This window comes from Salpingoeca rosetta (assembly GCF_000188695.1).
Source record: "Salpingoeca rosetta unplaced genomic scaffold supercont1.7, whole genome shotgun sequence".
NCBI classification, from domain to species: Eukaryota; class Choanoflagellata; order Craspedida; family Salpingoecidae; genus Salpingoeca; species Salpingoeca rosetta.
The window spans coordinates 220,987-231,691 of NW_004754927.1; the positions used below are offsets into that span (position 1 = coordinate 220,987).

Genomic DNA, 10,705 nt, shown 5'->3' on the forward strand with positions numbered 1-10,705 from the left:
ACACACACACACACACACACACACACACACACACACACACACACACACACGGATACACGGCCGCACCAGGAGAACAACTCTCGGTTGAGGACCGCGACGGCACATCTTCTGCAGAGAGCCCTCCAGCAGGAATCTCTGATTGGGTCACGATGGGTCATGACAGGGTTGCATCGACGCAAGACACCGGTGAGCGTTTACAGAGGACGAAACAGACAGGTACACACACACACACAAGCACACACACACACACACACACACACACACACACACACACACACACACAGGTGCGCCAACCAACCCTGTCCTTCTTGAAGATTCTGACGCCTTCAAGTTTGTTCTGAAGTTCCATCATCTTCTGTGAGTTTTCCTTCTGCCGAATGCTCTCGTTCACCTCTGATGTCACAGCCATAATCTGTTGCAACGCATCTGTGTGCACGCGTGCATCGCATTCGTGGTGTGGGTGAAACGGGGACAATGACGTGTGCCGAGCATGAGATGAAGCTGACATTATCATCATCATCATCATCATCATCATCATCATCATCATCATCATCATCATCATCATCATCATCATCATCATCATCATCATCATCATCATCATCGTCACTCTTGCGACTGCTGCTTACCTTTGGCAATTGCATAATCCGGGTGCTCTTCAGGTGTGAACTTCAGATATTCTGGAAACACATACACACACACACGATGAGCGAACATGTGAGCAAGCATCACGTAACAGCGTCCTGAGAACATACTGGAGAAGTCGTAAACACTCACTCTACACACACACACACACACACACACACACACACACACACACGCGCGCGCGCGCGCACACACACACAGAGTACACACGCACACACACACACAGAGTACACACGCAACACCTGTGAGGAGGAGCCGGAAGCGGGGCAGCCGCTGGATGGGTTCGAGCAAAAACGCGTCCAATTTGAGAAAACCACACGTCTCATCGCGCTCGCACACGCCCACAACGTCCGCAAACTGTTTGCTCTTCTTCAGTCGCTCCTCAAGCCGTGCATTCGACTTTTCAAAGTTGATGCTGTACTCCGTGTACGCCTACGTTTGCGTGTGTGTTTTATGTGTGTGCGTGTGTGCATGTGTGTGCGGAGGTGTGAGTGTGTGTGCGCGTGTGTGTATGGTTTATGAGTACGTGCATGTGTGTGTGTGCGTGCGTGCATTCGTGGAGGATAACACGTACATGCGCTGAAAAAAACAAACATCAAACTGTAAGACCCCCTTCCCCATATGCGCACTCACCTTAAATCTTGGAGCGAAGGTCTGAAAGATGTCACCAATATGATCGCCACCATCATCGCGCCTGACAAGAGAGAACAAGGCAGTAGATGGTGAGAACGACGCAGCAGAAACAGTCCACACTGATGACGACGGTAACAGCACCACCACCACCGCCAGCAGTTATCGCCACCAGCACCACCAGCACCAACAACAACTGAAACAACAACAACAATTGAAACAACAACAACAACTGAAACAACAACAACAACTGAAACAACAACAACAACTGAAACAACAACAACAACAACAACAACAACAACAACAACAACGACTTAAACAACCACAACAACAACAACAACAACAACGACGACTTAAACAACCACAACAACAACAACAACAACAACAACAACGACTTAAACAACCACAACAACAACAACAACAACAACAACAACAACAACAACAACAACAACAACAACAACAACAACAACAACAACAACAACAACAACAACAACAACAACAACAACAACAACAACAACAACAACAACTGAAACAACAACAACAACCATCCCAAAGAAACAGCACTGTGCCCACCATTTCCTGACGCGGCGGGTGATTTTGTTGAGGAGACGCGAGTGGAGGTCATACAACGTCTCCACGTTCGAAAACACTTCGGCCAGGATGTGTTTTGGGATGCCAGCCGCCCGCAGCCGCGCAAGGAACAGCTGATGCGCAGCAGGCATGGTGGTGGTGGCGGTGGCATTGCACGGCATGTGAGGCGCACTGCACGTGAAATACCAACGCACACGTACTCGCAGGTACACACAATACATACACACATACACACATGCATGCGACGTACATCCTTCATGATGCTCAGACTCCCAACATATCTGTGTGAGAGATTGGCGCAACACACGCAGGTACGGGGTGATGTGAATCAAACGTTTGGGCGGGCAGTCATTGCATGCATGAATCACCACCGCCAACCACCGCCAACCACCACCACTGCCAGCACTGCCGCAAACGCAACAGCATAAAGTCGTCGCAGAGACACGATTGTTGCAAGCGTACGACTCACGATTCCTCGGTGCTCAGCATTTCAGCAACACACTTGTACCGCTTTCGCTCCTGCGCGCGCGCACACACACACACACACATGTGCACACACATGCACATTCGTCAGCAACAGGTACAACGCTGCAGCGGAGTTGAGCGGTTGTGCCGCATACATGACGCAGCGTGACGCAAACACTCACACACAAACACGCACACGGAAACACGCACATATCCACACACGGCGCGACAACCTTCTTTGTGGCCTCGTCAACTTCCTCCTCAAGCGCGGCGTCGGCGTCCATGTCGTCTTCGTCGTCACTGCTGTCTTCGTCCGCCTGCTGCTGCATCAGCTCATCCGCGTCCTGCTGCGGCCGGTTGATCGCAAACGACAGCCGCTGCTGTGTGGCGGCGTCAATACCAATTGGGGTGGGGAGGTGACACGGTGAGACGAACGACAAGGGGATGATAACTGAGGGAACGCGGCAAACAAATGAGCCTCATCATCGAAACACATGAACACGGACACACACACACACACACACACACACATGCAAACGTAGGCTGACTCATACATAGGTGCACAGTCACACTGACTCATACACCTTTGTGGCGGGGGATGATGAAGGTTGCGGAGGTGGAGGTCGACGTGGTTGCATCGGGGGTGTTGCTCCTGCAGCTCTTCCCTCGACATCATCACCGCGAGTGAGGCCGCCAACAGGTTGCGCCCCTTCTGGGCTCTCTGGCACCGCGGTGGCCTCCGAACCCGTGCTACTTTGGCCCTGCAGCTTGTTGCGGTTTCGAGGCCTTGGGGTGGGCTTTGGTCGCGTGGCAGTTGTCTGTGCTGTCCCATCGCTAGCTGGCTGTTGCATAGCCCCGGATTCGGTCTTGGCTTCTGCGGTGGAGGTGCGGTCCTGTCGTCTGCGGCGCGGTGGAGGGATCGGCCGCGGCTCGTCAGGTTGGTTGCCTGGTGGTGCGCTCACGTGTGCCGCCTCCGCTTGCGATTCCTCAACATCCCCATCTGCTTCTGCTTGCTCATCTTGATCGCTCATCTCGCGATCCTCTGGTCCATCACCATGAGAGTCGCCCTCCTTCGCATGAGCATGACCTGGCCCTGGCTCGCTGTCGGCGTGCTGAACCTGCGCACGCGTGTTTTGCTCTGCTGCTGCTGGTTCTTCTGGTTCATGCTCTTGCTTCTGCTTTTCCGGTTGTTCTAGATCTGAAACGGTGGTGGTGGCATCGCCAACAACAGCAGTGTTCCCACTATCAGCCTGCTGCGTGGTGTCGGTCTGTTGTGCTTGCTCTGTCTCCTCCGGCATTGGCTTAAACGCACGTCTGCGACGAGGACGTGGCTTTGGCCTCGCAGCCACATGTGGCCTCTGTTGCTGCTCGCTCTCATCCGCCATCTTGTTGTTGTGCTCGCTGTCTTGCCTGCTTGGCGTGTTTGGGTTTTATCTAGGACAGGCATGGCCTATTTATAGTACGATGTGTGTGTCTGTGTGTGTGTGTGTGTGTCTGTGTGTGTGTCTGTGTGTGTGTGTCTGTGTGTGTGTCTGCGTGTGTGTCTGTGTGTCTGTGTGTGTGTGTGTCTGTGTCTGTGTGTGTGTGTGTGTCTGTGTGTCTGTGTCTGTGTCTGTGTGTCTGTGTGTGTTTCCCACTCTCCCTCTCTCCCACTCCCCCACTCTCCCTCCCTCCCTCTCTCCCACTCCCCCACTCTCCCTCCCTCCCTCTCTCTCGCGAAGGAGGCGAGCGCTGGCTTCATTGTCGTGTCTCCTCCCCCCCCCCCACGACGCACGTGGCGTGTTAGGTGCTCTTCGGTGGGTAATGGCGGGCTCCAAAGATGGTCGAGCCAACCCGCACATTCGTGCTGCCCATTTCAATCTGAGACCGGCAGCACACATGCATGCAAGCAAGAACACACGTGACCAGGAGTGAGCGCAGTAAACGCACAGGAACACAACGCACGAACACCACGCATGAGCACAAGGTGCTGCCAACCACACAAAGAAAAGCGTATCAACAACAACACACATACACACAGACACACACACAGACACGCGCACAGAGCCACACACATGTACACATGCACATCGACTCGTTGTTGCGCACCGCGTGTTCAAAGTCTGAGGACATGCCCATGCTGAGTTCCAGGGCGTCTGCATCGACCCCAATCGCCTCGGCAACGCGGCCACGGCACGACACCAACGTCTGCGCATGCACAGACACGCGCGTGAGTGGCCGTGTGGTTGCACGAGGCATGCGCGCGCAAGCGATTTGCGTCAACATGAGCGAGTCATCCATTGTCGCAATTACGCACACACGCATACGCATACACATACACATGCACATATGCACGCACTTAGAGAAACACACACATACATATTCACACGCACCTCAAAGTCTTCGTTTGTGTCGTCTGTCTTGAGGGAGCGATTAAGCATTCCGATGGTCATCAGTCCCGCCAATCTGCAGCAGCGGTGGCGATGGTGGTGGTGGTGTGAACGTGGTGGTGGTGTGTCGGGCCCTGCGCGTGTAGCAAGAGCAAAGGCGGGCAACGAAAAGAACACACACACACACACACACACACACACACACACACACACACACACACACACACACACATGGACAACTGACTGGAGGTGGTCGCATTCGTTGGCGATGAATGCAGCGAGGGCGGCGCAGTCGCTCGGCTCAACGCCACCTTTGTCTTGGGGGAGGAAAGGGGGGAGGGAGGATGTGAGACGAAGGTACTGTGTAAGCACACACACACATACACAAACCAACACACAAACCAACAAACAAACCAACCAACAAACAAACAAACAAACAAACACACACACACACACAAACGAACAAACAAACAAGCAAGCTCACTTTCTTCGCCGCTTGTGTTGACTTGCATGAACACGCGCAGTGGCGCATCGTGCTCGGCAAACGCCTGAAGGAGTGGAGTGCAATTTCAATTGCTGCGTGAGCTTATGTGTGTGAGTGTGCAAAAACAAATCCCAAGCACATGATAAACCGCGCAAGTTTACCATTGCGCACAGACCTTGCACGCACACGAAACGCATTCACAACACGTCCGCACTCACAACAACTTCACTCTCACAGCAACTTCACTCTAACAGCAGCTTCAGTCTAACAGCACGCACACGCGACGTACTCTGTTGAGTGTGCGCGCAAGCTTCTCACTTGCCACCGTTTCCACCACTTTCAAGTTTTTCACGCCTGCACCAGCGACCAACGACAGTGAGAAACCAATCACTACCACAAGAAACCACAAGAAACCACAAGAAACCACACAAACACACACACACGCACACACACACACACACGCACGCACGCACACACACACACGCATTCATGCACATCGAGATACTCACGTGCAAGGGTGTTGGATTTGTTCGACTGCAGGCGCCCAATAAAGTGCCACTCAATGTCCTCAGGAACCTGCAAGAACACGAACGTGGCTGTTGAGATGGCTGCGAATACCCGCGCTCAAACCAGATGTAACACATCACGCAACAGTACACCACGGCACAATACAGTATGGCGTGTAAGCGCAGGCGATAATGTCACTCGCGCACCAGTCATCGCAAACCGTGCATGTTTCTACTCACCCTCGGATCGTTGCTCTTCTCAACCAGCTCTTGTACCTGAAATGGGAAAAAAACAGTACAGAAGCATCAGAGAGGTGCACCCAGCCGCGAACTTCCATCCACACACACACACACACACACGCACACACACACACACACACACATCAAGCACGCACGTACGCGCACACCGTGTCTTCACAAACATTTGATGTGGACGAACACGCATGCCATGAACCCGCATGGCAAAGTTCCAAACGTGAAAGTGCGACTGCATGTCGTACATACGTAGTTCTCGCCAAAAACGCGCTGTCCTGCCTCGTAGGCGTCCAGAACCAGCTGCAGAGGCTTGGTCTTGCTCACGGCCACCAGCCGAGGCTGTGGCATGCCGCTCTTCTGTCAAACATACACACCCACATGTACACGGGTACATACATTTGCTCACGCACATGCACACGCAACCACAAGTGCATAAAACATATGCTCACGCACACACACACACATACACAGGAACAAATGCACGCAAGAAAACGCACACACACACACACACATACACACACACACACACACACACACACACACACACACACACACAGAGGAACAAATGCACGCACACACACACACGCGCGCGCACTTCCACCAAGCACCTTGGCTGCTGCTGCAACGCGGGCGCGCACTGCCTCGAGGTTGGATGCAACGTCAACCCGAGGCTCTGCCACCTCCTCTGCATTACCCTCAGCCACTGGTGGCTTGGGGCCTGCTTCACCGCTTTGGGAAGACATGCTCCTGTTGCTTCTTGTCAACGTGCGCAGCAGCGGTGCAAGGTCAGGTCTGTCGTTGGTCCAAACAAAGCGCAAGCTGCAACAGCACCGCCTCAGCATGGTCCGCGAATCTTCGAAAATTGGCAATGACACCAACCATTCCTCCCAACTTTGACGGAAAGCCAAACCAAACAAACCACACAACAAACCACACAGACAGAGCAGCAGCTGACAAGGTTTCGTCGTTGTTGTCGTCGTTGTTGTTGTTGTTGTTGTCGTCGTCGTCGTCGTCGTCGTCGTTGTCGTTGCTTGGACCCGCCACATCTGCCGTGCCACCGCAATGAGTTGGTGGCGAAAGAAGCTCAACGAGCTCTCTGGCACGCGAGCTGAGGATGAAGATGATCCTGGTCGACAGCGGGTGTGTGTGTGTTTTTTTTTTTTTGCCGCTGCATGAAACGTGCACGCATCATGCTGCCATGAAGTGATCTGCATCAATATCACCGCCAACTGTGCTCGTTCTTCCAGCACTCACTCACAGCGAATGCACGCTCCGAATGTTCCCATGTACACTCACGTACATACACACACGCACACATTTTCACACATGTTCACACACATGTTCACGCACACAAACACACATGCCATACTGACACACACGCACACTAACACAACACAACACACACACACACCCATACGTGCACACATATCACGCTTGCACAGGCATTGAGCGACAAGCAGACGTTCCAGTGCACAATGTGCCAAGGGCAATACTTTGACAGCATTGAAGACCTGCAGAATCACTACCTTGTCGCCCATGCTTCTGACGAAGAAGCAGAGGCCGCCCGCTCTCGCGCAGGCACAGCATCGTCCGCCACATCACGCGGAACACCTGCAACCGTCAAGAGGGGTGTGCAAGACCATGGCAGGTTGTCAGATACGCCGCTCATTGACCTTGACTCAGCCTCGTCCTGCGCTGTCCCCACCCCAGTGAGTACACGCGTCACGCATCTGCACGCCACGCATCGCCAAGCAAGACGTGCACAGCACGTCGCGTTCCAAACATGAACGCGAGCGAGCGCGCCTCTTGTGATCCATGTGCGCATTTGCTCATGTGTTTGAGTGCGTGCTGTGTATGCAGGCTGGTGGAGATGTGAGTGCAGAGCTGCTTGAAGCGCGCACGAAACTGCAAGAGGAGACGTATCACAACCGCGAACTGCAGAAGGAACTCACGCGCGTGCAGACAGAGCTTGAACGGCTGCAGCGCACAACAGCACAAGCACAGAGCGACACAAAGGTGTCATGCATTGTCGCTCTAGATGTGTGTGTGTGTGTATGTGCGCTTTTTTGCCTTTGCATGCACGTTACATGTGTGCGGCTTGCTTGTGTGCCGCCGTTTTGCTTTGTCACCATTCTGCATTACGCCACAACTGCCATCGGCGCAATTCGACACTCCCCCCCCAACTTCTTGCTCTTGACACCCACGCCATCCACCACCATCCCTTCTGCATACCAGGAGTTGCGGTATCTGCGGCGAGAAAACCTGCAGCTCAAATCGCAAATCGAGACGGCCGCGAAGAAGCAGAAGCAGACGGCCGGCGGCAGTGCTGTGGATACTGATGAGTTGTACGAACAACTGCATGTCATGGAGCAACAGCTGACAGCGCGCACGGTGTGTTGGTTGTGTTTGTCTGTGTGTTTGCTTGGTCGGTTGGCTGGTTATGCGTGCGTGCATTGTGTGTGTGTGTGTGTGTGTGTGTGTGTGTGTGTGTGTGTGTGTGTGTGTGTCCCCGAGTGTATATTGATTGGCCCATCGTGTTTGCTTTGCCTGCCGCTCCTCGATCATATGGTCTGTGTGACCCTTCCTTTGAATCAATGACTTGTACGTGCCGGCCACGATGCCATGTGCTGAAGTGTGCATCTCACTGATGACGTCAATCGGGTTCATTTTGTTTTGGTTTTGTTTTTGCCTGTGTGCTGCACAGGCTGAGTTGCAGTTTATTGCGGACGAACGCGATGCGGCAAGGAAGGAGTTGGAGGATAGCCGAGCACGTGTGGACGAGCTATTGCGCAATCAGCAGGAACTCGAGTCCAGCATCCAGCAGCTGCAGGCGCAGGCGGCAGACACAGAGGCTTTGACGCAAGAACTGGATGCACGCACGCAAGAAACAGCAGAGCTGCAGTCGAAACTGAAGGAGTTGGAGATCACCCGTGAGGATCACCGTGGCGGTGGCGACGGCGATGGAATGGACGTTAACGATGGTGGTCAAGATGGTGATGGTGATGGTGGTGGTGTTGGTGATGACGGGGTGCCTAGACTGAAGGAGACGGTTGCGTCACTTGAGGCAGCGCTGAAGGCGAAGGAGGAAGAGTGCAGTGCTCTCCTGGAACAGCAGCAAGCAGAGAAGCAGCAGCAGCAGAAGAGGAAGACGAGGGCAGAGGAGAAAGGGAGGAAAGCCGCAGCGACAGCAGAGATGGAAGCACTGAGGAAGGAGATGGAAGCACTGCATGGGGAAGTGGCGCAGATGCAGATGAGTCTAAATGCGGCGGTGGCGGCGAACAAAGACCTGCAGTCCCGCGTGCACGCGTACGAACAGCAGCAGCAAAGCGCTCATCAAGCTGACAAGAACCAGGGGAAGGAGAAGACGGAGAGCGATGACACTGGCGATGATGGCGTCGAAGGCAGCGCTGCTCAGTACGAGGACGAGTGTGAGGGTGAGACAGCATCCCAACAGGTGCGCGATGTTGATGGTGATCACCATCACGACACAGCTGCAGCCGTGGATACGATGAAGAGCGAATGGGCGGCGGAGCGGAAGGCCCTGTGTGACGCAATCGAAGCGCTGCAGCAGCAGGTGGCGGCTGCAAACGAGAAGGAGGAGGCACTGGTGGCAGACACGAGGGCGAAGCTCGAAGAGCAGCAGCAGGCCGCTGCACAGAGGAAGGCGGAGGAGGAGAACACGAGGCAGCGCGAGCACGAACAAGAGGTCCAGCGCATGCAGCAGCAAGTGGAGAGTACGGAACAGGCGCGGCAGGCGTTGGAGGAAGAGCTTGCAAGCACCAAAGAACAGTGCCTGCAAGCAACGAAGAAGACGGAGCAGCTGCAGGCCGAACTAGAAACGGCAGCGCGTGCACGTGACATGGCTGGCGCGGAACTAAACGCGATCAAGGAGGAGCAGAAGCTGCAGACGTCATCAACGGAAGCGCAGGCGCAGCAGCAGAGCGAGGAGCGGAAGGAGCGAGAACGAGCACTCCTCCTTTCAAGGCAGGAACAAAAGGACAGGCTAAAAGCCGCCCTGAGTCGCGCAGAACAGGCCGAAAGCGAATTGGAGGCGAGCAAAACGCAAATGGCATCGTACGCCGCACGCGTCAACGAACTGCACACGCAGCTGCAATCCGCCAAGGATGCAACCAAGGCAGAGGTGCGTGTGTGTGTGTGTGTGTTGGTGGGTATGAGTTTGTGTGTGTGATTTTGTGTCTGCTTGTTCCTGTGTGGCCATGCACCACAATGCCAACTGCAAGACGTCACGCACCATCTGTGCGCTTGCACCATCAGCGGGAGGAGAAGCAGACTGCCGCCCAGGCGTTGGCAGATGCGCACGCGTCGCTGCGCACTGCCGAGACGACGATTGCAGCGAAAGAGCGCGAGCTTGTAGACCTGAGGTCGAGTGACGAGCAGCGCAAACGCCTTCAACAGCAGCTGGATGCCCTCAACAAGGTTGTGTTGTGGTGTGTTGTGTTGCGGTGTGTTGTGGTGTGTTGTGGTGTGTTGTGGTGTGTTTTGTTGTGTTTTGTTTCTTTGTGTGCGTGTATGTATGTACGTATGTGTGTGTGTGTGTGTGTGTGTGTGGTGTGGGTGTGCGTGTCATCGTGTCCCTCGCCTTTCACCGTCCCCAGCTGAACCCAACAACTGCCCCGTCTGCAGGAGAAAGAGACCTTGGAGTCCACCGTTGCTGCTGCCAACGCCAACATCGCTTCGCTCAACGCCACCATCGAATCAGGCGAACAGCAGGTGTGCGTGCGGTGGTGGTGGTGGTGGCGTGT

General features: G+C 54.3%; 3 protein-coding genes across 3 annotated transcripts in view; 1 reads left to right on the plus strand and 2 right to left on the minus strand.

The window, feature by feature from the left end:
* Positions 1–2,328: 2,328 nt before the first annotated feature.
* On the minus strand, positions 2,329–3,713 carry PTSG_03083 (uncharacterized protein; the record flags this gene model as incomplete). The annotated part of the gene is made up of 3 exons (XM_004995616.1): positions 2,329–2,382; positions 2,562–2,708; positions 2,913–3,713. 3 exons carry the CDS (start codon positions 3,711–3,713, stop codon positions 2,329–2,331), a joined length of 1,002 nt encoding a protein of 333 aa, XP_004995673.1.
* Positions 3,714–3,813: 100 nt separating this feature from the next.
* Positions 3,814–6,799, minus strand: PTSG_03084 (alanine racemase). Its single transcript, XM_004995617.1, has 10 exons — positions 6,551–6,799; positions 6,192–6,299; positions 5,928–5,963; positions 5,691–5,757; positions 5,471–5,535; positions 5,182–5,245; positions 4,942–5,014; positions 4,701–4,773; positions 4,417–4,515; positions 3,814–4,188 (listed from the first exon to the last, which is right to left on the minus strand). The coding sequence occupies exons 1-10, from the start codon at positions 6,782–6,784 to the stop codon at positions 4,111–4,113; spliced, it is 897 nt and encodes a 298-aa protein (XP_004995674.1). The 5' UTR covers positions 6,785–6,799; the 3' UTR covers positions 3,814–4,110.
* Positions 6,800–6,833: 34 nt separating this feature from the next.
* The window catches only part of PTSG_03085 (uncharacterized protein), an 8,291-nt gene continuing 4,419 nt past the window's right edge, over positions 6,834–10,705 (plus strand). Inside the window, exons 1-7 of the mRNA XM_004995618.1 lie at positions 6,834–7,082; positions 7,385–7,651; positions 7,803–7,958; positions 8,178–8,333; positions 8,647–10,083; positions 10,218–10,379; positions 10,587–10,673. Coding sequence (XP_004995675.1) covers positions 7,005–7,082; positions 7,385–7,651; positions 7,803–7,958; positions 8,178–8,333; positions 8,647–10,083; positions 10,218–10,379; positions 10,587–10,673 — 2,343 coding nt within the window. The 5' untranslated portion in view covers positions 6,834–7,004. The remainder of the gene's footprint in view (positions 7,083–7,384; positions 7,652–7,802; positions 7,959–8,177; positions 8,334–8,646; positions 10,084–10,217; positions 10,380–10,586; positions 10,674–10,705) is intronic.

Bases quoted from the DNA above. Each gene is read 5' to 3' on its own strand.
- PTSG_03084 (XM_004995617.1), bottom strand. From the start codon at position 6,784: ATGCTGAGGCGGTGCTGTTGCAGCTTGCGCTTTGTTTGGACCAACGAC. The intron at 5,758-5,927 runs GTGAGTAGAAAC...GTGTTCTTGCAG, and splicing joins AGAAGAGCAACGATCCGAGG to GTTCCTGAGGACATTGAGTG. The intron at 5,246-5,470 runs GTACGTCGCGTG...CCACTCCTTCAG, and splicing joins TTGCGCGCACACTCAACAGA to GCGTTTGCCGAGCACGATGC.